This window comes from Lissotriton helveticus, chromosome 3_1 (assembly GCF_964261635.1).
Source record: "Lissotriton helveticus chromosome 3_1, aLisHel1.1, whole genome shotgun sequence".
NCBI lineage: Eukaryota > Metazoa > Chordata > Amphibia > Caudata > Salamandridae > Lissotriton > Lissotriton helveticus.
In genome coordinates, this window is record NC_136061.1 from 407858452 (window position 1) to 407882131 (window position 23680).

General features: G+C 47.2%; 1 protein-coding gene across 7 annotated transcripts in view; it reads left to right on the plus strand.

Moving 5' to 3' along the window:
- CFLAR (CASP8 and FADD like apoptosis regulator) overlaps nt 1–23680 on the plus strand; it is a 384910-nt gene that overhangs the window by 313533 nt on the left and 47697 nt on the right. For all 7 annotated transcript variants that reach the window (XR_013608637.1, XM_078680198.1, XM_078680202.1 and 4 more), the window contains one exon: nt 5338–5851. Coding sequence is in view for 6 of the 7 variants with exons in the window: in XM_078680198.1 (XP_078536324.1) it covers nt 5338–5851 (514 nt within the window). In the remaining variant the exon portion in view is untranslated. The remainder of the gene's footprint in view (nt 1–5337; nt 5852–23680) is intronic.

Consider the following 23680-nt stretch of genomic DNA (forward strand, 5'->3'; position numbering starts at 1 on the left):
TGATAGCTGCCAACACTTGGGATAGGCTACAACCACTGTTCTGGACACACTTCCACAGGGCACGTATTCACGAGCTGGGCCTACTCACCCCCCCCCTCCCGCAGAAGCCGCGCAGACACCGCTCCCCGTCTTTGCCGCGTCCATTCCTCACTCCCCAAGCCTCGCGATGTGTCCAATTCGTTAAATCATGTGCTACTGCTATCTAAATGGGTTCACCGGCTTCTCTCCCCCCCCCCCCCTTCTTCTTATGCCTTCGTACGCCACTTCGCACCCCCTAGACACCCCCTACATCACACTTGAATGATTGGGGCATCACAGTTGGGATTGTTTTCGTTTTGTTGCTTTCTTTGACTGCATTACTAGATAAATGAAACCTCACGTCATGAGAATATGATTGTGTGCGGCCAACTTGTAGGCTTGTTGTACTAAAGTTTAACAGTTATTTCAGCCTTTGCACCGCGGCCGGCCCTTTGGGTTGTAGGCGACTTGCTGTGTCTTTAATACCGACTTGCTTTTCAACATTGATGCGCCTCCGTACAAGCTTGAAGTGTGATCGCTGCCGGCCTGCGGTTGTCAGGTTGTAGGCAATTGGCTGTGTACATTCTCCTTGTCACCAATAAAGGTTTTTTCAAAAAAAAAAAAAAATAAATTACACACGTTTTGGGACTACTACAGTAACTTATGCTCCTCCCAGAGGGGCACCCCTCTTGACTTGCCCGACTACTTCGAAGATACCGCACTTGCCTGGTTGGGGGACACTCAGCGTAAATTCCTAAATTTAGATTTAGAACTAGATGAAATCACAGAAGCTATCATGCAGATGAAGTCTGGACGGGCCCCTGGGTCCGATGGGCTGCCCATAGAAATTTATAAAACCTACACCTCAATTTTGGCCCCAATCCTGAAGGAGGTATATTATGCAGCATTAGAGGAAGGAAGTCCGCCTCGGACGATGCGAGAAGCTCTTATAACCTCATAATTAAAACCAGGGAAGCCCCCACTTTACTCCGACTCGTATCGGCCCCTTTCTCTTTTAAATTGCGATACCAAAATACTAGCTAAGGTCCTGGTGACCCGGCTCAATCTACTGATGCAGCGCCTGGTATTACCTGACCAGGCTGGGTTCATTCCGAGTCGGGCCACCTCACATAATCTCAGAACCCTGGTCGCTGTATTAAAAGATATTGACCCCAAGTGCTCGGCAGTTGCTGTATATCTTGACGCTACCAAAGTGTTTGATTCCCTGGAATGGGGTTACCTACTAGGCACACTGGGGTATATGGGGATGCCTTCTGCCTTCCTTCACTGGATCCAACTGTTATACAACCATCCTGTGGCCTCAAAGCTCCTGAATGGGGCCAAATCCTCCCCCTTCACCGTATCCAGAGGCACACGGCAGGGCTGCCTTTTATCTCCCATTATATTTGCCCTAGCCATCGAGCCCTTAGCTGCCTAACTCCGGCAGCACCATAACGATAAGGCACTAATCTACCCATCTAGAAAACTGCTCATTTCCCTATACGCAGATGATATGATGCTTTATGTTAAAAAAAAACCATGATAACCCTATACTACGAGAGATCCCTAAATTTTGCGCCATTTCTGGGGTACAAATCAATTGGTCTAAATCTGCGGTCTTTCCCCTTACAGAAAACACCCCACCGCACCAACTGGACTACCCCCTGATTCGGGAAACGGATGAGATAAAATACTTGGGTATACGTGTCACTAGAGACAGGGATGCGCTCATGCAGTTAAATTATGGCACAGCTATAGACAAAATTTCAGACACCATCACCAAGTGGATACGTCTTCCACTGTCCATGGCAAGGAGAATCTTCTTAATTAAGAGAGTTTTATTGCCAAAACTTTTGCACTTCTTCATTAATATATCTTATTTGTCATGATTGGTCCAATGGCGCCTACCTGACTACAACTACCAGAATGCAAAGGTAGTGGGAGGAGTTCTGGAGATATACCCCAGCGCAACACCAGGGCGCGCTGTATGTGATTACTCATCCGAACCTTGTTAGTTTCCTGGATGCGTTTCTCACGAAGGAACTGTTGTTTGGATTATTGGGAGAAGGACCGCTTTTCTGGTGCAAAGCGTTCCTGAGTTAAGGGATTCTACGTGCAAACCTCTGGAAGGAATAGACCTTTGTTCATGTCATTCCCGTTTGCGGCTGCAGCGGGAAAAGACTCACGCGTTCTCGGCGGAGACGTGTTGTTCGGAGCTCGGTGAAGGCGGAAAGAGCTCGTTTACGTTTTATTTCCGTACTGGTTCCCTTCCCGCTTGCGGCTGCGGCGGGGAAGGGTTTTTGGCAGTCTGTGTTCTCGGTGGAGACACAGTATATCGGATCCAGGATACAGCGGACGGAGATCGTCGGTTGTTCTGCACCCGCTCCCTTCCTGCTTGCGGCTGCAGCGGGGAAGGGATTAGTTCGGGACTCAGTGCAGTCACAAACGTTGGACCTGGGATCCAGACTGCACAGTTTAAGTACAGCTTGTCATTGGAAGTAACACGCCGGTAAGCCTCGGAGGAGGTTTGAACTTGTACTTTGCTCTACCTATTTTTAAAGTGTTCCGTTTAGTTGGGCCCAGCTAGGAATACTTGGTTTGTTTTCTTTTTGTTCTTATCTTGGATGGCCTGTTGGCAGTGACTTGGATTAACAGAAGCCTTGTCCTTCAGTATACTGAAGTACCTCATTCCTTCTAGTGACATTTTTGGATACTGGGTTACTGGAGAGAGATCTTTTATTGTTTCTGGGGCAGCGAGAAAAAAGGGTATGTTTGTTTGGAAGTTAATGATATTTCATCCCTGAGTATCTGTGAACTGGATCTAATTCTGGGCTTGTCTTATAGGTAACCTCCACAAAGTAGAGAAGCATCTGCTAACTAGAGAGGAAGGGTTTACCTCCTGCTTGTTGTGGTAGGTAGAGGTTCATTAGCGAGAATGTATGAGAGTAGTTAGGATTGGATGCTTTAACCTTTGTTTTCTTTTGTCGTTTCAGCTATCCCTTCCGTTGCTGCCCGTTCCCGTTCCCTTTTCCCTCGCTTGATTACCTCTACGCTCTGTGTTGTTGTAATAGTCAGAGTGTGGGGAAGTCAGGAGGTGGACCCCTTTCAGCATCACCCTGATCCCGAGGAGAAGACAATTGTGACAGAATCACATACCCAAGAATTATATCCCTCCTGGTCAGGGGGTGCTGAAAGATGACGACCCTGGATGATGTTATGCAGGCTTTGTTGGTTGTACAGCAAGAGCTAGTAAATTCCCGGGCTGAAACAGCGGCCCTTAAGGAAAGGGTGGATAGGCAAACCCGAAACCCTTTTGATGCTACAGGTGGTTCTCCACAGATACAGGTTACAGTGCCTCCTCCGATTCCATTGGTCAGCCCTGAGCGTTATGCAGGGGATCCTCTTAAAATACAGACCTTTTTAACTCAAATAACCTTGCATTTTTCATGCAGACCAGCTTCCTTTCCCAATAACCATTCTAGGGTGGCGTTTGCTATCTCCTACCTTACTGGAGATTCAGCTAATTGGGCGGTTCCATTGGTTCATAACGATGATCTCTTGATGACCGATTGGGTAGCGTTTCGGAGGGAATTCGAGAGGGTTTTTGATAGACGGCCAACCACTCTCAGTGCAGATCGCGAGTTATTGGGATTGCGGCAAGGGAAGAAGGACCTTGTGACTTATATGACCACATTCAATCGCCTGGCAGTAGAAACAGCATGGCCGGAAGAGAAGAGGATGGCGCTATACTACCAGGGGTTGAATGAGGAAATCAAGGATGTTTTGGCCCAAATTGACCCGCAGCCCACCAGCTGTGTTGACCTCGTTAATCTTACTTTAAGGTTAGATCATCGTCTTTCTGTGAGGGGGGGAGAACGCAGGAGTGGTGATTTTGAGGTTGTGGGTCAACCTATTACAAAAGAATCAGGACCAGAAGCTATGGAGGTTGGGGCCGTTGGTCCTCCTTTAACTAAGGCGGAAAGAGAAAGCAGACGTGCTCAAGGTTTATGTATGTACTGCGGTGGGAAAGGACACTATGTGCGTGATTGTACTATGAAACCACAGAAAAGGAGTCCTTATTTTTCGGCAAAAAAGGTAGCTGTTATGTCAGTCGATGATTCCTCTGAAGGACTAGAAGGGAGTGGTAGAACAGAGAGAGACGAAAAGTCCGTTAAAGAGTGGAGGATCCCTTCATTAGAGGTGCCAGATAGGACGGGGTCAGAGTCTCATGTTGTTTTGTCTATGATATTGGGAATGGGTCAGCAACAACATCCGGTGCGCACTATGGTGGACTCCGGTACTACCGGGAATTTCATAGATTATGGTTTGGTGAAGCATTTGGGGCTTGTGAAAGTGCCCACTCATAGACCTGAAATAGTTTTGGCAGTGGATGGCACCCCTTTGAAATCCGGTCCCATAGTGGAACATACAGAATTATTGGAACTATCTCTTTGGGGAAAACCTTGGGATCATGTGGAGAACATAGTATTAAACATGATAGAGGCTCCACAATATGAGATTATATTAGGGATGCCATGGTTGTGGCAACACAATCCAACCATGGATTGGTAACAAAAAACCATCCAGTTTGATTCAGATTATTGTGGCAGCTGGAGGGGAGGAGGAGAATGCAACTGGGACTGGGGCCGGTCCCCAAACCTCACAGGAGGACACACATAAGATATAGCTGGTGGGGCAAGGTGCTGCGACATTCTGATTCGGGACTGGATATGATAAGGTCCCTCTTTATGTACTTAGCATTGTTGGGAATGAGGTTGTAGAGTTGTTGTTCACCTGTATGCGTGATGTCCTGGCACACAATATTGTTATGACCTCAAGCATGTCACGATGTGTTGCTACTTATCTACATAGGCTAACAAACTGTATTGTCACAGACTGGAGAGCTCTGTATTATTTCTTGACCTGTATTAAAGGTTGGTTGGGGAAGGGGGAAGTTTAATTCGTACACATAATCGCGTGGGAAATTGCACTGCATATATCAAGGACTGTTGTACTTGGAATGTGGCTTTTTTTATATTGATGTACTGCACAATATGTCAATAAAGATTTTTGAAACTTTAAAAAAAAAAAAGTGTGGTTGGTGCCAAGCACTTTTACAATCAGTAAAGAAGTGAGAAAATAGGCACCCACTGTATCAGTAGTAAAATTATAATTTTTATCTGGTATAGAATGAGGGAATCTGGTTGGACACCCACCTCTCTACACTGAAGACTGGCATTGATTGTACTTAAATTGATAATTCCTTGACTACAACCTTTACCATATCATATATTTGTCTGTGTTTTGTATTTCCTGCAGAAGTGCTGACACAGACGTTCACTGCTCTTCGCTTTGAAGTTCAATTCTACTTGTATGTAACTTTGGCCGATCTGATCCGGACTGTTCAGGACATGGCAGCCACGCCCAAACACAAGGATTATGACTGCTTTGTGTGTGTTATCATCAGCCGTGGTAGCACACAGGAGGTGTTCGGCATTGACAATAATAGGCACGGATTCATGCTGGATAACATACGGAGTATGTTCACCGGAGCATTGTGTCCTGGGCTCCTGGGGAAACCAAAGCTTTTCTTCATTCAGAACTATTTAGCTGTAGGTGGGCCTGAGTATTCGGACAGCCTGCTGGAAGTTGACGGGAATGAGCATGGATTCCTTGCAAACCATGGGAGATCGCAGGACTCTGGGATTCCTAACGAAGCAGACATCTTCTGGAGTCACTGCAAGGTGGATTTATCGGTGCTTGAGAAGTCCCACAGCGCGCCCTCCTTCTACCTGCGGTGTCTATCTCAACTTCTGCAGGATCATCGGGCACGGTAAGCGATGCTAAATCCACAAAATATTTAACTAAACTAGGACAATTCTCAAGTAGGAAAAAAAGGTGATGAAGAGGCAGTAGTGTTTAGTCTCTGTAGAACAGGGCATACGTCCTAAAAAAAGAAGTGGGGGGACGCTGACTACACGACAGGAATTGACGTCACGAAAGGTGGCTTGCACCATCAGACTCATTGCCTCCCCTCGCTCACCCCTTAGATACGATTGCATCTCGCCCCAAAGAGGCCAAAGAGGGAATGTGTGCCTCCATTTGCTCCAGTTATCGAGTTCCCGGTAAAATAAGTGGGGGGACGCCGTCCACCCGCGTGGTACCCCGACTCGAGCCCTGCTGTAGAAGCACCTAGAATGGCCTGATCAAAGCCATAACGATGGTACCTATTTGACATGGAACATTTGTCGGCCTCTTCCCGCTAAGCAGTCTGTAATTGACCCACAGTCACACAGCATTTGTACCAATTTTGTTAAAAGCTGATTAGGCCCAACATAAAATGTTCAGGTTAGATATAGCTCTGCACAGTAAATGCATTCCAGATACCATAATAGTAAAAATTTGTAGTCAATTTGAAAGTTAGAAACCTTCAAGCTGAATTCAGCACACCATACCGCGTAATCATTCACTTATTTTCTGCTTGTAAAAAATGAGCCCTGTCTGAGTCCAGTCATGAAAACATGTCTTCATAATGAACAAGCAGCCTCCTTTAAAGATAAGTCATAAAGGGACATTCCCCAAAAATCAGTAGTTGTCCTGCCGCCCATCTTATGTTTGCCTTGTCTCATTTAGAAGTGTGGAAACTGCTTTTTTCCTGCAGCAAAACTGGTGTTGGATCCTCAATTGAAAAACTGTATCCACCGGACAAATTCCTTGCCGTGTAAGTGAAGAACCCAAAATAAGGAGGGGAGGATCTGCTGCTGGTGGATGCGTGAGTCACAGACAGTGTCTCCACCACCCTAGCTTCTTGGTAACCTCCCTCAAGAGTCTAAATATTTTTTTCATTTGGCTATTGAATACAGAGGATTTGCATGCTTTAGTTACTGTAGCTAAGAGGTACAGTTATTAATCCAGTTTTAAATTAGACTAAAGATAATTAAGTTTGAGTCGTGGCAAAATCTTAAAGATTTTGCTTAAAAAAAGCTACATTGTGTGCTGTGTTCTTAGACAAATAATGCTTTTAGCATTGGCACCTATACATGGAATCACAGAGGTAAGATTAAGGGATATTCGTTTGTTGCATGGGTTAATTTAAAATGTAGTAGCCATGATTTTGGTGTGGTCTCTCTCATAGTCACACTTTAGACAGCTCGCTCCCTTCTTTGAAGGGTGGCAGCTTCCCCATGGTAAACATATGAGGGGCATTTGCATATGTAAGGCATTTTCATGTGCTTTATTTAAACTCAAGTACCCCTACTCTCCTGTATATCCTCAATTGCAAAGGGCAGTTACACAGGTGGTGGGGATGCCTAGTGACCCAAGGCCTTCTTCACCATTGGCACAATAAAGTTTGTCCCCAAGCTCATCATTGACAGCTGTCATAATACCGTTCTGTGTGAAGCCCCTTTGGAACTGTTTTACAATGGAAGGTATGCTCCACAAATGGCCAGTAGAGAGCATTACTGAGCTACGAAGGCTTCTCTGTAAATAAATCTGAGTAGTTGATTGTGTGGTGGCTGACTTCCTAACTAACATTCCACCCAAATTAATTCAGTGTACTATAGAGGAAAGCGAAGGACACATTTCTAAATTCACATAATCCCCAACCCTCCCACATTCGCACACCCTCTTCATCCTATGTGACATTTACACAATATTCCTTAACTGCCTGTGTTCCATTAATATTGAAGTTATAAGAGAGCATTTGACCCCTCCAAAATGTCTTATCAGCCCACTAAACATAGGCTTGTTATTCCAAAAGTATAACTGGCTCCCCTAAACAAGCATGAGAATCCAGGTGACAAACTCCCTCCCCTGCAGCGGTGCCTTGCCCTTATGGGCATCTGGGTTCATCGTTCCTTGTCTTGTGCCATTTGTATACTATATTAATAGTCAATATTAAATTATTATTAGCTGTTAGTATGATCACCTAACTGCGAGTGACGGTCAAATAGCAGTGTGAGGCACTGACTATTTCTGGCATAAGCGCTAAGAGGCACCAGCCATTGGAGAGATATTCTTTGGCAAAGACATATTCATGGCCTCAGGGGTCTGACACGCCTCAGTGCCTCCCAGTTTTTGACTCGCTGCAGAGTAACAGGTGAGGATAGTCCCCGGGGCTTTTGTCTTCAGGCCTTTAGTGCCTGGGTCTACACATCACCCAGACTGTCACCACCCCGTCTCATCACACGGTGGGATAGGGTCAGAAGCCTCTCTGACCCTATGTCACACTTGATGAGTTGGAAGAGGGTGAGGCGAAAACCGAAGGTTGTGTGTGAGCTTGAGTGCATGTGTGAATGAGAGTGAGGCTCAGAGAGAAGTGAGTGAGAATGAGAATAAATTATTCAGATTGTGTGGTAGGGTGTGAGGGAGTGAGTGTCATTGAATGTGATTGAGTATATTACATTTACGATTCTGCTGCTGACCTTGGGATACTGGAGGAAATTCTTGTATTACTGAGGTAACCATGTTAAAATGCTGGTGCTGGCATATTGGAGGTAACTCATAGTATTAACGATACCCGTAGCAAATTCTGGTGCTGAATAGTAGAGGTAATTCTTGGCTTATGGGACAGCTGTGGCAAAATGCTGAAACTGTTGTACTGGAGGTAATTCTTGGCATAAGTGAGGACAACCATAGCATACTTGGGACGGCGGGGGAGTCAGTACTTGACTAATTATGAATGCCCTTTCAGAGCTTTTGGCTTTTTATTTAATTTGTTGTGAAAATTACGCTTATGAATGGGCATTTATTTTTGGAACATGTATCGGGGGAGAATCCCCTCTACCCCCTCGCTTCGCTTTCAGGCCTCTTATGCTAAAATATCATTTCTGTTGTAAGGAGTTTGTTAAACTCATGCTTATCTTTAAGATGCTCCACGAGGACCTGAAAGATGGTTGAGACCATTTAGTTGTTCTCCAGCTCTTTGCCTTCTAGACTGTAATTTTCAGTGTTTGTGAATTCCGGTTGTATTTCTCCTGTATTTACTTAAGATTTGGAAATTGGTGTTTATACAGTTTGCTCCCAACAAAAATATATACAAACTTTTGAGTGTGTACATAACATATTGCTTTAATTGCGGTTTGTGTATATCGTACATTTTTCATTCAAAGTATCAGTCTTGCCGAATATAGCAAGATCGCCGACATCCACGACAGCTTCAACTCCTCATCCGCCCCAATCGCAACAGACCCCGCCCTGAACGCCACCTGCACTAACCAGCTGACCTCCTGGTCCCACGTCAATGACGAAGAGACATGCAAGGTCATGAACTCCATCCACTCAGGATCTCCATCAGACCCCTGCCCACACCACGTTTTCAACAAAGCTGACGCAACCATTGCGCAACCATCGCACCCCAACTACGGAAGGTCATCAACATCTCCTTCGACAAAGGGACATTCCCGGAAAGCTGGAAGCACGCCAAAATCAACGCCCTCTTCAAGAAACCCAAGGCGGACCCCAAAGACCTCAACAACTTCCGGCTTATCTCCCTGCTCCCCTTCCCGGCGAAAGTCATCGAGAAAATCACCAACATACAGCTGACCCGCCACCTCGAGGACAACTACATCCTAGACCCATCCCAGTCCGGATTCAGACGCAACCACAGTACCAAGACTGCCCTCATCGCCGCCACAGATGACATCAGGTGCCAACTAGACAACGGCGAAACTTCAGCCCTCATCCTCCTGGACCTGTCAGCTGCTTTTGACACAGTCTGACACCGCACACTAAGAACACGCCTCCAAGAAGCCGGAATCCAAAAGAAGGCCCTGGACTGGACCACGTCCTTCCTCTCCGGCAGAACCCAGACAGTCCACCTCCCGCCCTTCCGATCCGATGCCACCCACATCATCTGCAGCGTACCCCAGGGCTCACACAAGTGGCCCGCCAGCACGACCTGAACATCATCTCCTACGCCGATGATACCCAGCTCATCCTCTTCCTCACCAAGGACCCGCACACCGCCAAAACAAACCTCCACGAGGGAATGAAGGCTATCGCCAAGTGGATGAGAAGCAGCCGTCTGAAAGTGAACTCGGACAAGACGGACCACGCCCGCAACCTAGGATTCACCCTCGACTCTTCCCTCACCATGTCAAAGCAGGTCAACGCCATCTCCTTCTCCTGCTACAACACCCTCGGCATGCTTCGCAGGATCTACAAGTGGATCCCGACCAAAAGAAGAAGAACAGTGATCCAAGCCCTCGTCAGCAGCAGGCTGGACTACGGCAACGCACTCTACGGAGGAATCGCGGCCAAACACCTACGACGACTACAACGCATCCAAAACGCCTCCGCCCGACTGATCCTCAATGTCCCCCGCCGCACCCACATCACCTCCCACCTAAGAGACCTGCACTGGCTCCTCGTCAGCAAGAGGATCACCTTCAAGCTCCTCACCCACGCACACAAAGCACTCCACAACACCGGACCAGACTACCTGAACAACAGACTCAACTTTTACACGCCTGCCAGCTCTGCTCCACCAGCCTCGCCCTTGCTGCCATCCCGCACATCCAACGAACAACCTCCGGCGGCAGATCTTTCTCCTTCCCCGCCGCCAAGACCTGGAACACCCTCCCTACCCATCTGCGGCAGACCCAAGACCTGTTCACCTTCAGAAGGCTCCTCAAGACCTGGCTCTTCGAGCAGTAGCAGCACCCGCCCTCAGCGCTTTGGGACCCTAACGGGTAAGTAGCACGCTTTACAAGTTCACTGATTGATTGATTGATTGAAGATATGAGACTAGACGCATTGTTCTCGACTGAGACATGGACCACCGCCGAGTCGGTGGTGGAAATAGGGCTTGCTTGTCCAAATGGGTATAAAATCCTGCACAAGCCAAGAATTACAGGCAAAGGTGGAGGAGTGGGAGGTATTTTTAAGGAGGAGTTGAATTTTACGTTCTTATCGATAGACGAAGTGGAGGGGATAGAACTTAAGGGCTTTTTGTTGCAGGCACTTAGAGGTAGCTTACTTACAGGACTGTTATGCTATAGGCCTCCAGGTTGTGCCACGCAATACCAAAGTCTCCTGGATATCATCACTAATTTAACTCTGACACATACCAGAATGATAATACTAGGAGATTTTAATCTCAGGGAGGATGGGAACTTTGGTAGCCACCTGAGAGCGCTGAGACACACTTGCGCAAATCTTTACCTTTTACAGCTGGTGGAACAGTCAACTCATCAAGGGGGGGCATATTCTTGACCTATTGTTCTCCAACCAATCTACTACTAAGGTATTAAATATAATACCTCAGAATTGGACTGAACATCATTTAATCCATTTCGATTTTAGGCTGGCATGCGCAAAGGATGGAACCAGTCAGCAAAATACCTATAGGAGAGGCAGGGAATGGGCAAAATTAGATGAGATCGGAACCCATATGTCTGTCCCGGAGGACAACTATTTTATACCCACGGTGACGGTTGAGGAAAACTATAAAATTTACACTTGCTATACCGACTTTTTCGATCAGGCAATTCCAATAAAGTAGCTAAAAACTAGGAATAAAATCATGGCTCCCTGGTATAACGAAGATCTGAAACAGTTGCGCATGTTTCGCAAGAAGGCGGAAAGGAAGTGGAGAAAGGGCTATATCGAGGAAGATAAAAAAGATCTGAGATTAGTACAACTGAAATATAAAGAACTCATTCTTAAGGCCAAGGCAGACTTTTACGCCACCTTTATTACGCAAGTGCCGAATGGGACAAAAGCTCTTTTTAAAATCGTTAAGGACCTTTCTTCCCCTACCTGTCTGAACAATAAGGTAGCAGCAGCATCACAAAAACTATGTGATGAGATTGCTTTCTATTTCCAGGACAAGATTTCCAAAATTATTGGTACCTTCCATCTCAATGATAATGATGGTCAAGACAATCTAGAACAACCGATGGATGAAGATCCTACTCAGCCAGCAACCTTGGATAATTTTCTGACCCTCACTGATGCTGCTTTTAACAGTTTGGCGTACAGTGTGACCTCAGGCTCCCTCTTGACCCCCTTCCTCACAAAATCTGGAAATCATTTGGTCGAGAAACCTTTCCCTGGTTGAGACAGATCTGCAACCAATCTTTAGAAGAAGGAACTGTTCCGGAATGCTGGAAACAGGCGGTGGTGACTCCATTGATTAAAAAACCCTCCTTGGACCCGTCAATTCCGGCAAGCTTCAGGCCTATCTCTCGCCTGCCATATCCAGGTAAAATCCTGGAAAAGCAGTTAGTAGGACACTATCGTGCTTTCTGGAGGATAATCACCTTCTTGATAGAGACCAATTTGGGTTTCGCCCAGGCCATGGGACTGAGACGGTCACCATGATGGATAATCTGTGCATGCGAGCCGACAACGGGAACGCTACTGTCTTAGTGCTTCTCGATATGTCGGCCGCATTCGACACGGTGAGCCATTCCATCTTAGTGGAGAGACTTAAGAAGTTAGGAGTGAAGGGACTGGCTCTGCAATGGCTTCAGTCCTATCTTGCAGGAAGACAGCAGGTAGTAACCTTAGCACCATTTTCCTCCAGTAAATCTCAGGTAGTACATGGGGTGCCACAGGGCACTGCGATTAGTCCTATTCTTTTTAACGTATATTTGCAGCCCCATCTCCCCATTATTAAGTCTTTTGGAGTCAGCCTAGTCAATTATGCCGATTATACACAGCTGGCATTCTCCCTAGAAGCTGAACATGCAATCTCCCTGGACACATTCCAGCAGTGTATGCGGCGGACGGTTGACTGGCTCAGAAGAAATTCCCGTGTGTGGGTATCTCCCTAGACAATCTGAGCAGTACAAAGATGTGTCATGCAGTGGCCTAGTAAGTAAATTGTCAAACGAACAAAACAAATGCAAAAGTGCTTGGTTTATTGTATATTTAAAAATAGAATATAAATTTATATTAAAAACACATAAAATTAAAAATATTTGTATCTCCAAGATGCAATGCATGAAATCTTCAGTTATAATATTCAGTAAACATTAAATGAATATACAAAAAATCTTCATTAAAAAGGTACGTTTTTCAAACAGTGCATAATATAATGTTGTCAAAGGTGTGGCGAGAAGAAATTCCCTACAATTTAACAGCGGGAAGACCGAGGTGGTGTACTGCTCCTCTGCCCGGGTGGCTAAACCCCTTCCATTTCAGTTTAAACTTACTCCTGAGGAGGAACCACTAGTGCCGGTTAGTAAGGTACGCAATCTGGGGGTTTTGATTGACGAAAACCTCCAGATGGAGTCACAGGCTAACAAGACCGCCAATGTGTGCTTCTCCTTAATGCATATGTTACGAAAAATACTCCCGCTACTGGCAAAAGAGTCACACATTGGTGGTAAGAAGCACAGTGATAAGCAGACTGGATTATTGCAATTCTCTGTATTTGGGGGCTCCACAATACATCATTCAGGGATTGCAGAGAGTCCAGTCTGCAGCAGCAAAACTAGCACGTAATAGGCAGCGGTGCACATCTACCACCTTGGCTCTGAGGGATCTACACTGGCTGCCTATTAAGTAAAGGGTCCACTTCAAGTCTCTCTGCCTGGTATTCAGAGCGGTGCATGAGCTGGGTCCAGTCCCATTGCAGGAAAAATGTACATGGTACCAGCATAAGAGGCAACTTCTCTTCTCTAGTGCCAGTCTACTGATGGACTCCAGGTTCAAACGCTCCAAGTCGGGAGGATTTAATGTGGCCGGTGTCCGCCTTTGGAAGGAATTACCTTTGAATCTCAGACAAACTGACTCTTTGTTAAAGTTTCGTAGGAGTCTAAAAACCTGGCTTTTTCCTAAGGCTTAACCTCTGAACTCCTTTCTTCCTGACTTATTCCACTCTGGTCAATTCTTCCTAGTCTGAAGCGCCAGGATACCCGTAGGGTGACAGTATACGCTATATAAGTACTAAAATCAATCAATCAATTGTAATTTCTGCCAGAATTGAGGCATCTAAAGTAGCAGTGTAGTCATTCTCTAGTTTCCAAATGTCCCTTTCTAGCAAGGCCAGTTGCTGCTATATATCCCTGAGAATCCCTGCATGTTTACTAATGCAATGTCCTCTTATAGTCCCCTTGAATGCCTCCCAGAGCGTTCTGGAGCTTTTTACAGAGCCAGTGTTAAGCTGAAAGAAGTCTATGATCGCTTGATGTAAGTCACTGCGAAACACCTGATATTGCAGTGCAGAGTGTTGGAGTCTCCATGTGAACTGTCTAGGGGAATGAGTGGGGATGACAAGCTCCAGTCTCATGGGAGAGTGGTCTGACAATGTTCTAGGTAAGTGCTCCACTGCCGTAGTCCAAGTGCTAATTTCCTACGCAGTCAGCCAGTTATCTAACTTGGACCAAGAATTATGCATCAATGAGGTATATGTACCCTCTTTGCGACCTGAATTCCTCAGTCTCCAGACGTCTATCAAAGAGCAGTCGTCCATACCCTCCTTCAAGGATTTGGCTGACCGTCTGCCATATTTGTCATAACCCGATGACCTGTCCAGTGACAGGTCCAGACAGGTGTTAAAATCCCCCCATCATAGAATAGCTGTGGGTTGGGATTTCCGAAGTTTGGTCCAGATGCAGTCATAAAATGTTGGATTATCTACGTTTGGGCCGTATACTGTAACAAACGTAAGAACTGTGCCCTCCAAATCACCCTGTAAAATAATACATCTACCGTGGTCACCAGTGATCGTGTTAAGGAGTGTGGAAGGGGTGTTGCGTTTGATCAGTATTAATACTCCGCGAGCATAGTTTGAGTTGAAGATCCTGCACGTAACATTGCCCACCTATATCCAACTCTACATTCTCACTGGGGTGTAAGGTGAGTCTCCTAGAGGCAGGCGACATCGACCTTGTATCTGTCTAAATAAGCTAGCACTTTCCGGATTTTTTGCGGATTTTGTAGTCCCCTAACGTTCCAAGTCATTAGAGTTAATGTACGGGCATTTAACAACATATCTATGCACTGAATATTACTACACTCCCATGTACACTTCTATTAACCACAAACGAGTTACCTAGGTAAAGATCGCCCGCAGCTCCACAGCAAGGAAGTCTATGCTTTATGATAAAGTATTTACGCATTCCGATTTACTTATCTGTATGATGTGTTCATAATGTGGCCACAGCGCAGCAGAAGTGTCTCTGCTGGGCAGAAGCGCAGGGCAACCACTTGTCTCATGCATATACAGGAATGAACAGATACCTGAAGTGTATACGCTACCAAGGTATAAGTTTATTTAACAGGGAACCAGTGTCCTGTATGGTATGTCTATGATCTGTCTTGGTCTAGTGCTTGCGTCGTCATTCCACATCCGACATAATCTCCCGGTCTGGCAGTCTGTCTCTTGGTGATCTCCTGCGCGCTCCATGGGGTTTCCTCAGCTGTAGATATTTCATGACATCTTTATGTTCATTAAAAATCTTCGAGGACCCTTCATCAGTGATCTTAAGTCTGGTCTCGAAGTTTCTGTTTTGCTGGACCGAATTTCTTCCTCTCCTCCTGCACAGATTGTGTGAAATCTGGATATAAGGCTATTTCCATGCCCTCGTGATGCAGGGTGCCCATTTCCCGAGCCTTACGCAGTGCCGCGACCCTGTCTCTATAATTCAATATCTTAGCAATGATGGGTCTCGGTCTAGTACCCAGCGGAGGCCTGGGAGCAAGGGATCTGTGCGCTCTTTCTATTATGAAGATATCCGAGAAGGTGTCCCTGCCCAGCAGAGTGGTTAAGAGTTGTTCCACATATTTCTCCATGTGTCCCTTGTTTGTCGTTTCCGCTATTCCCATTATACGAATATTGCTTCTTCGGGACCTAGCTTCTAAATCTTCAGCCTTGGCAGTTAACGCTGTTAATTGTTTGTCTATCTTGGTTTGTTTGATGGTAATCTGGTTATTGGTGTCCTCCACTTCTGAAATCCGTCTCTCTGCCATTTCGATCCTTTCAGTATGACGATCCAGTCTCTCTGACATTCGGTACACTCTATGTGTTACGGAGTCGATTTGCTGTCTGTTTGTCAGTGCAGTTTGTATTGTGAGAAACATCGACTGGATATTATCTGGAGGAGTACAACTGGTAGATGTTGTTGTGGGCGGAGGCACTTGTTGATCCTCTACAGAGTATTCAGATGCTTTTTTGGAGTGGTCAAAATTTATTGCCCATGTTTGCACTAGAGCCTATGTCACTGCGTGAGCGCTGAATATGGAGACGGCTGTCGTGCTAAAGTTATTAAGCCTGTGATGCGGCAGGCAAGCAGTACTGCGTATTCTAACCGGGTAGAGGTATATGAGCTTATAGGGCGGCCCTCTCCCCTCACGACCAGCAGCGGTATGTGTTGTCCACTCAGCAAGTATGTGGCGTCCTCAGCCCGCGTGGTCACAAGCGCCAACTCCGTGGGCGATCCAAGGCGCAGTATTTGGAGCGCAGGTCGCAGCTTCTTGCAACCCGCCCTGGACAATTCTATGGTCGCCGGGGAATTTTCTGTCCTTCTCGCCTGTCAGCGTCTGATTCCTGCAGTGCCACACACAGCAGGGGGAAAGAGCTGCGCCCCCATTAAGTTTCAAGTCCCGGGGTAGGCAGATGTACTCAACAGTGCCAGCCTATGCCACTGTTGTAGGGCTCCCCTCCAGGGCAGGGATTGTGCCCCAGTCTGCCAATGAGGCTCAAGAACAGGTCAAACCCGAGCACACAGGGACCCACTGTTTCTGGCACACTCTGCCCAGTCGGGCCCCAACACGTGGTCTAAGGAGCCCCCTCTGCGCCTCCGCGTCGCCCGCTGTGAGCTGGAGGAGCTTTCTCAGCAGTCTCGTCCTTCTTCAGGCCACATAGCACGCCCAAGCAGCACTCCCCCTCCCTGTGGCGGGAGTGCGCGGCGCCCGGTGTCCCGTCTTCAGCGCACTGCACGCTCAGGCCCCAGGTCCGTCGGCGGACCAGAGAGCGATCGCGGTGCAGCTCCCACAGAGCGTTCCCAGCAGCAGTACCTGATCAGTACAGCGGGGCGCAGGCAGTCCCACCGCGTCCGGAGGTAGACCGGTGCCCAGGTCACAAACTTTAACTCCAGCTCCAGAGCCAAGGCCCTCCTCCGCCCAGGCGACGTGCCGTGCGTCATGGCCTGCTGGTGTACTCCAGGCCAGTGTTATCTTGCTGTAGGCCTCACCCGTAGTTCCGATTATGCTTTCCTCTTCAGAACAGCGGATCGCTCCAAGACTAATGGTATGCAGGGGCGCTGTGTCAGTGGACCGTAATCTGCACCTCGGGTATGTAGATTCACCATTTTTCATGCAGGATGGGTATTATTTATTAGGCCTCCCGGAGGAGCTCGCTCGAGGTGCTACCACCTCGTGGCTCGGCAAGCTCCGCCCCCCATCGCTCTCCAAGTTACACTCTCACACATGCCATTGTCCCTCACACTGTTGCTCTTAGTACTCTGATCTAGGACCTGGTTGGAGGATTACTCCTGGCTCAAGGTTTAATAATGTTAAAGAAAATTATACTTATGCAGAGTTTCCTTTTTAAATATTAAAAGATGTATAGATGTGGCCAAGCTCACCCTGAGTTCTTTACCTTGTGGAATATGTTCTTCAGCACCTGAAACCTGATTCTGTGTACTCTTCCCTGCTTCTCTGACTTTGCCTTGTATACATGGAAGTGGAGCTGATACTGTGTTGATGTTCCAAACTACTGAGTGGAAAAGGTTTTGCTTGTGATACTTTTTGCCTGTCATGACAGTCATATTGTATTCTGACACTTGTAGTTTTGCTTTTGAGAAAAATCCAGGATTGGCTGAAGGTGTCACACATTACATTGGGCCTCTTGGCAGCTATGAATATTAACATTACTTTGCAAGGTACTTTGGAAAGCGTTGTGCAATACTTTCAACTTCCCTCTGCGCATATGGCCTGCTCACTTCCATTAGGTATCAGTCTCTCCGCCATGCACTCTTACACCATCATCCCCACTTGCCAGTAACCAACCTACGAAAAGTTGACAGGAGCCAGGAAAGGACTGGAGACATACTTCGTCAACCGTGTCAATTTAACTCTATGCCTACGCCCGCATGCTGGTACCCTCTTCCCCCTCGGGACCGGGACTTGGATCAGGTACCCTTTTTCCTTCGGTGGCCGGTGAGCGTGAGCACGCACCTTGGGGTGCGGAGGGGCAGAGTGTGGAACAGCAAGGCTAAGGGCCGCATCACGGGGGCCAGAGGAGACTGCCTAGTACATCTTACACTTCCACCCCACTGCCGGTCTTTCTCACCTATAGTCTGTTTTAGTGATCCTTCTGCCTACTGGCCTCCGCCAAGCCCCTTGAGCACCCTCCCACACAACACGCCTCTTCACAGGACCACCGGCCCCCCTCCTTTTCAAGGTCGGTTATAGGTGTCGCAATGTCCAAAAAAGCACCCTCTTGCCAGCATTAACACAGAACCCTAAGCCCACAGTTGCGGACATGCTAACCAACAAGGCAGCTAAGGGGGGGCACCCGACCAGCCCAAGGACCAGTCCAAGATTGGCAAATCGTACGATCTCCGCAATTGGGTAAGGTCCCAGGACTCCGCCTCTGTAGCGAGCAGCCCAGTGTGGACAAACTTGGATGTGGAAAATGGTGACAACGAGACTTCCAAGGGTTTTGAACCTTTCTTAGTCAACGACCTCCACACTTATACACGAGGATGACGAAGAAGCCTCCAAGGGCTCCGAGCCATTCAGTCACAACGATCCCTATAGCCACAACTGTAAAAGAGGAACTCTCAATGGCTAGCACCACAACAGGTGAGGATAAAACAGGACCAGCCCCCCTACTAACGGGAATGGAGCCACCCCTTCGGTCTTCTACATATATACCGCCTAGGAGGTGGAAGAAAAGATCCCAGTCCTGCCATAATTTGGGAGCTTCCCCAGCTCTACTCGACACTCATACATCAAACTATGTAGCAAACCAGGAAGGGGGTCCGGTCATCGCAAAAGCCGAGGGGTTACTGGATGACACCAGTAGCCCGCATAAAAGTCTTAACAATTTCGGCTGCCACCCTATACACCCAAAAAAAACCATGGTCACCGCTACACTGTTACAGGGGGTAACAACTCACATGAGCAAAGATGGACCATGCATCACCACAGGATCATCCCTTGAGTCTGAGCCTGAAATAAGTGACTCTCCACATAGATCACCATCGCTCCTGTCATTTGAACTTTCATGTGCACAGGACAATCTATTAAGGTCAGTCAGCACCTCCCTCTCCACCGACATTAACATGTTATCATGGCAATTGGAAAAGCTTGAACTACAAATGGACACCCTCCAAGTTATGGCAACAAAAATGGCTGAGATGACCATGAAAATCGATAAGATGGCCGCAATCAGTGATAACCCCACCCTTCCAACTCATTCCCCTGGATGTCTGTGCCCAGATCTAATTGACAAACTGGCATCCCTCCCGGCTGTACATTCTTCGCTGGTGGAGGAACCAAAACATAGCATTAGGACACGCTCAGACCCCACTAGCATTGAGAATGGCACAAAGGACCTCATTGTAGTGTCCAGGGACGAAGACCCGGAATAAATCCAATCACACCAATTGCCAACAAGCACAGCAACTCGGCCCCCCCTCATACCCAGAGGAAATGATGGGAGGGAGTAACCACACACGGTATCTCGCCTCCAACAACACAGGGCCCACAAGCCAGCTGTAAGCATCTCAGTCTGCCCCGCCAATAACATGGAGGGAGGAAAAACGTCTAAAAAAACATAAAAAACTAGGAGATTACTATCCAGAAACCCCCAGCGAAATTTAATAGCCTTAGAACAAAAAAAAATGTAGCAGTAAACCGGACAATTGAACCGGAAAACAGCAATCCCTTTTCCCCATATTCTGCAAGAATCCCCACATTAAACCTCCATCAGTACTAGCCCCAGTGACCATGCACACAAGCTCCACCAGAACCCAGAGTGATTTCAGACATGGAAGAAATGCAACAAAAAGCCTGCATAACCTCAATGGGCAATCAACATCACTCCTTCATCAGTCCAATGCTGCCCCCATTAGAACAGAACTTATAAGATCACACCAAGGGACTGAATTCGGGCTCCCAGGCCTCCCACAAGTTTCTCAGTCCACGTCGAACCACGCGGACATAATTCCCACAATACAAAGGCCTGGGCCCAACACGGTATCGCCAGGTGGAGGTTACTCGGCAAACATGAGCATGACCCCATTGTACATTTCGAAGGGTAACATAGATTCTCTTAACAGAACAAATATTTTGACACTCCTTCAACATACACAGACATTGTCCCATATTACAAGCAGGGCCATTGTCAGGGCGCAATCCGTTCCCTTGCCCTCACAATCAGGGAAGGAACAAACTGTTGTAACTTGGGCCAACCCGGACATTGACAACAGTGTTCACATTGAAAAAGAACAATTTGCATCTACATACACCCACAAAAAACGCACCCACGGGTAGCATACTGAAGTGGATCCGCTGTGGGGAAGGCACCCTTGTACAAGCAAATATGAACATCAAGTGGCTTCCATTTCCAAAAGCCCCTCCCCCTTTTCCGCCTCACCCTCTCCAACTTCGGTCTACTGGGGCTGGGTTGCCTCCAACTTGGCCTTCATCAAGTAAGGCACCTTGGTCATCAAAATCCATGCCCTCCCCAATCAACGCCTCTGACCAGCATAGATGCTCATCAGCTAGCGTTCAACCATTAAGTATTGTGACTTGGAACGTCACAGGGATAACCAAGGTTCTGCAAAGTCCAGCGGCGATCACATTCCTTGAAGGGGCTGATTTAATCTGTGCCCAAGAAACGTGGGTAACGGCAACCATCCCATTAGCGGGCTACGCAGAATACTTCAAACCCGCAACTAAAGGAAACTCATTTGGGAGACCCTCTGGGGGTATCGCCACATATATTAAGCCTGCCCTGAAACTACACTTTACAGAAATAAAGAACCCCTCTGATATGTTCCTAGCTGGCACTCTGAAGGGCCTCAACACACTTGATGGCCCACTACCAGTACTGTTAATAATGTATACCACAATCCCCAAGGGCAGGGTTCTAAGGACAAGCTTCCTCGACTGATCATGCAGATTGAAACCCTTCTCACACTATTTGCATCCATGGAACCTATCACTCTTGGGGACTTTACTTCGCATAAAATATGGGAGAATTCATTTGACAGTAAACCCTCGGAGCTTTGGGAGATTCAATGCCCTTATTCGGGTATATAATTTGGCAACAACTCACTCTCTATCTATAAAAGTCCAAGCCAGGATCAAATTCACGTACCCACCTACAACAATCAGACCACTATAGATTACATTCTATTAAGTGAGAGGCTATAAAAACATATGCTAAACTACGCAGTGCCCCCACAGAGTGAAAGCAATCAATACGCCTTAATGCTGCAGTTAGCTATCACACCGGAACCCCGTCATACTATCCGCTGCATTAGAGCGTCCATGGGTGAAGAACAGCAAAAGCTCCTTAGAAGAATTAAATGGGGGCATACTCCAATCAATGAATTTGACGCAGGGAAATCGACATGGATCGTCTGGAAGACCAGTTGAAACAATTGGGGCCTCATAGGTGAATGGGACAAACTTGCATATGAACTAGCTTTGTTGCTCTGGGGGAGCACCACTTACAGAACTACAGCAAACCCAACTTACATTCTGGGTCAAGTTCCAGTGATCAAGCAATGCTTCCAACAACTAAACACCAAACATAGGGAGTACCAAAAAAACTGAGTCAGAGTATGCCAAATAGCAACTTAAATTAGCAGCAAAGACCCACACCCAACAGGTTTGGAAGGCTTTGGAAGGCAAAACACGAATTCAAAGAGGCAAAATGGCTGAAGATCCTTGAGCTGTTGGCGCCGTGCAAGTCCCAAGAATTCTGGCAATACCTAAACAATCTAATCCATAGGACTTCCAATAGAGAGAACCCACTCGATGCAGGCACCTGAGTAGCTCATGTGAAAACTCTGTACACCGACGATTTGAATGCATCTCCTCCAAATAGTTCTACAACACCAGGGGAGGAAATTGGCAACATCACTGCAGAGCTCACCGCACCCCTGACCGATCTAATACTTCCAGGGAAGGGAGCAGTCTGCACCACCCTAAAAAGATACGGCATAACTGAGCGCCCGGCCCCAAAGGCTGCCGGGCTCCCTCTTCAGGGAGGACATGGACTTTTGGTCCGACATCCTGGCCCAGCTACATGCAGAATGTAGGCTTTTGGATGATGTCCCAGACTCTTGGAGGGGTTCACTGCTGCAACCAATATACAAAAAAGGGCCAAACACCGATCCCAGAAACTACCGGCTGATCGCCCTGTTGAACATCGAGGGCAAGCCCACGCAAGTACTCTTTTGGCAGAACTAGTTAATTGGGTTTGGACTGAAGGTCTTTTGCCCTTCTACCAGACTGGGTTCAGACCAGGGGGCTCTACCGCAGATAACCTCACTGCCCTGACATATTTAGTCCAACAATCGGTGGCCCATCGCTCCCCGCCGCTCTTCGCCTGCTTCATTGACTATTCAACAGCCTTCGATGGGTTAGACCGGACCATCCTCTGGCAGAAATTGGTACGCTGGAACATCAGCCTGTCTTTATTACAAGCAATTAGGTCGCTGTATTCTCGAACCTGGGTAAGGGTCAAATTTTCCAGGGAGTCTGCCACAGAAAAAAACGCTACAGTACGGGGGCTAAAGCAGGCCTACGCAAGTACACTTTTGACAGAACTAGTTGATTGGGTTTGCATTGACAGTCTTTTGCCCTTCTACCTGACTGGGTTCAGACCAGGGGGCTCTACCGTACATAACACCACTGCCCTGTCATATTTAGTCAAACAAGCGGTGGCCCATAGCTCCCCACCGCTCTTCGCCTGCTTCATTGACTATACAGCAGCCTTCGATGGGGTAGACTGGACCATCCTCTGGCAGAAATTGTTACGCTGGAACATCATCCCTTCTTTATTACAAGCAATTAGATGGCTGTATTCTCGAACATGGGTAAGGGTCAAACTTTGCAGGGAGTCTGCCACAGAAAAAATTGCTACAGTACGGGGGTTAAAGCAGGGATGCGTCCTGGCACCGGTGCTTTTTAATTTGTACTCCGCAGACATGGGCCGAGCTTTGCACGGAGCTACTTTAGCCACCCACAGGATCGGCCATACAAAGGTCCAGCTGATGCAGTATGCCAATGACCTGGTTCTTTTGGACCATACCAAAATTGGACTTTGAAAGCACTTACAGTCCTCTCGGTATATAACGCCCAAAACAAGCTGGTCGCTAACCCAAGCAAGTCCAAAATAGTGTTTTTCGGCCATTAACCCCCAAAAAAACTGTCAAAGTGGAGGTTGGGTCCGTTGATCTTGAACTGTGTACAAACTTACAACTATCTTGGGGTCTGGTTTAGCGAAACGGGAAGCCCACAGGCCCACCTCTACAAATTGCAGCAGAAAGGAAAGATGGTCACCTATGCCCTCTGTAAACTATATGCCATCTTAGATAGTCCAACAACTATGGCCATTCAAAGAGTATCCAACGACACCAGTCGATCCCAAAAAGAACATCGACTCGGTGAAGGACACTCATCCGAAGAAGCCTACAGAGCACAAAAAACGTATCGACCCGAAAGTTCCAGTCGAACCGAAAAC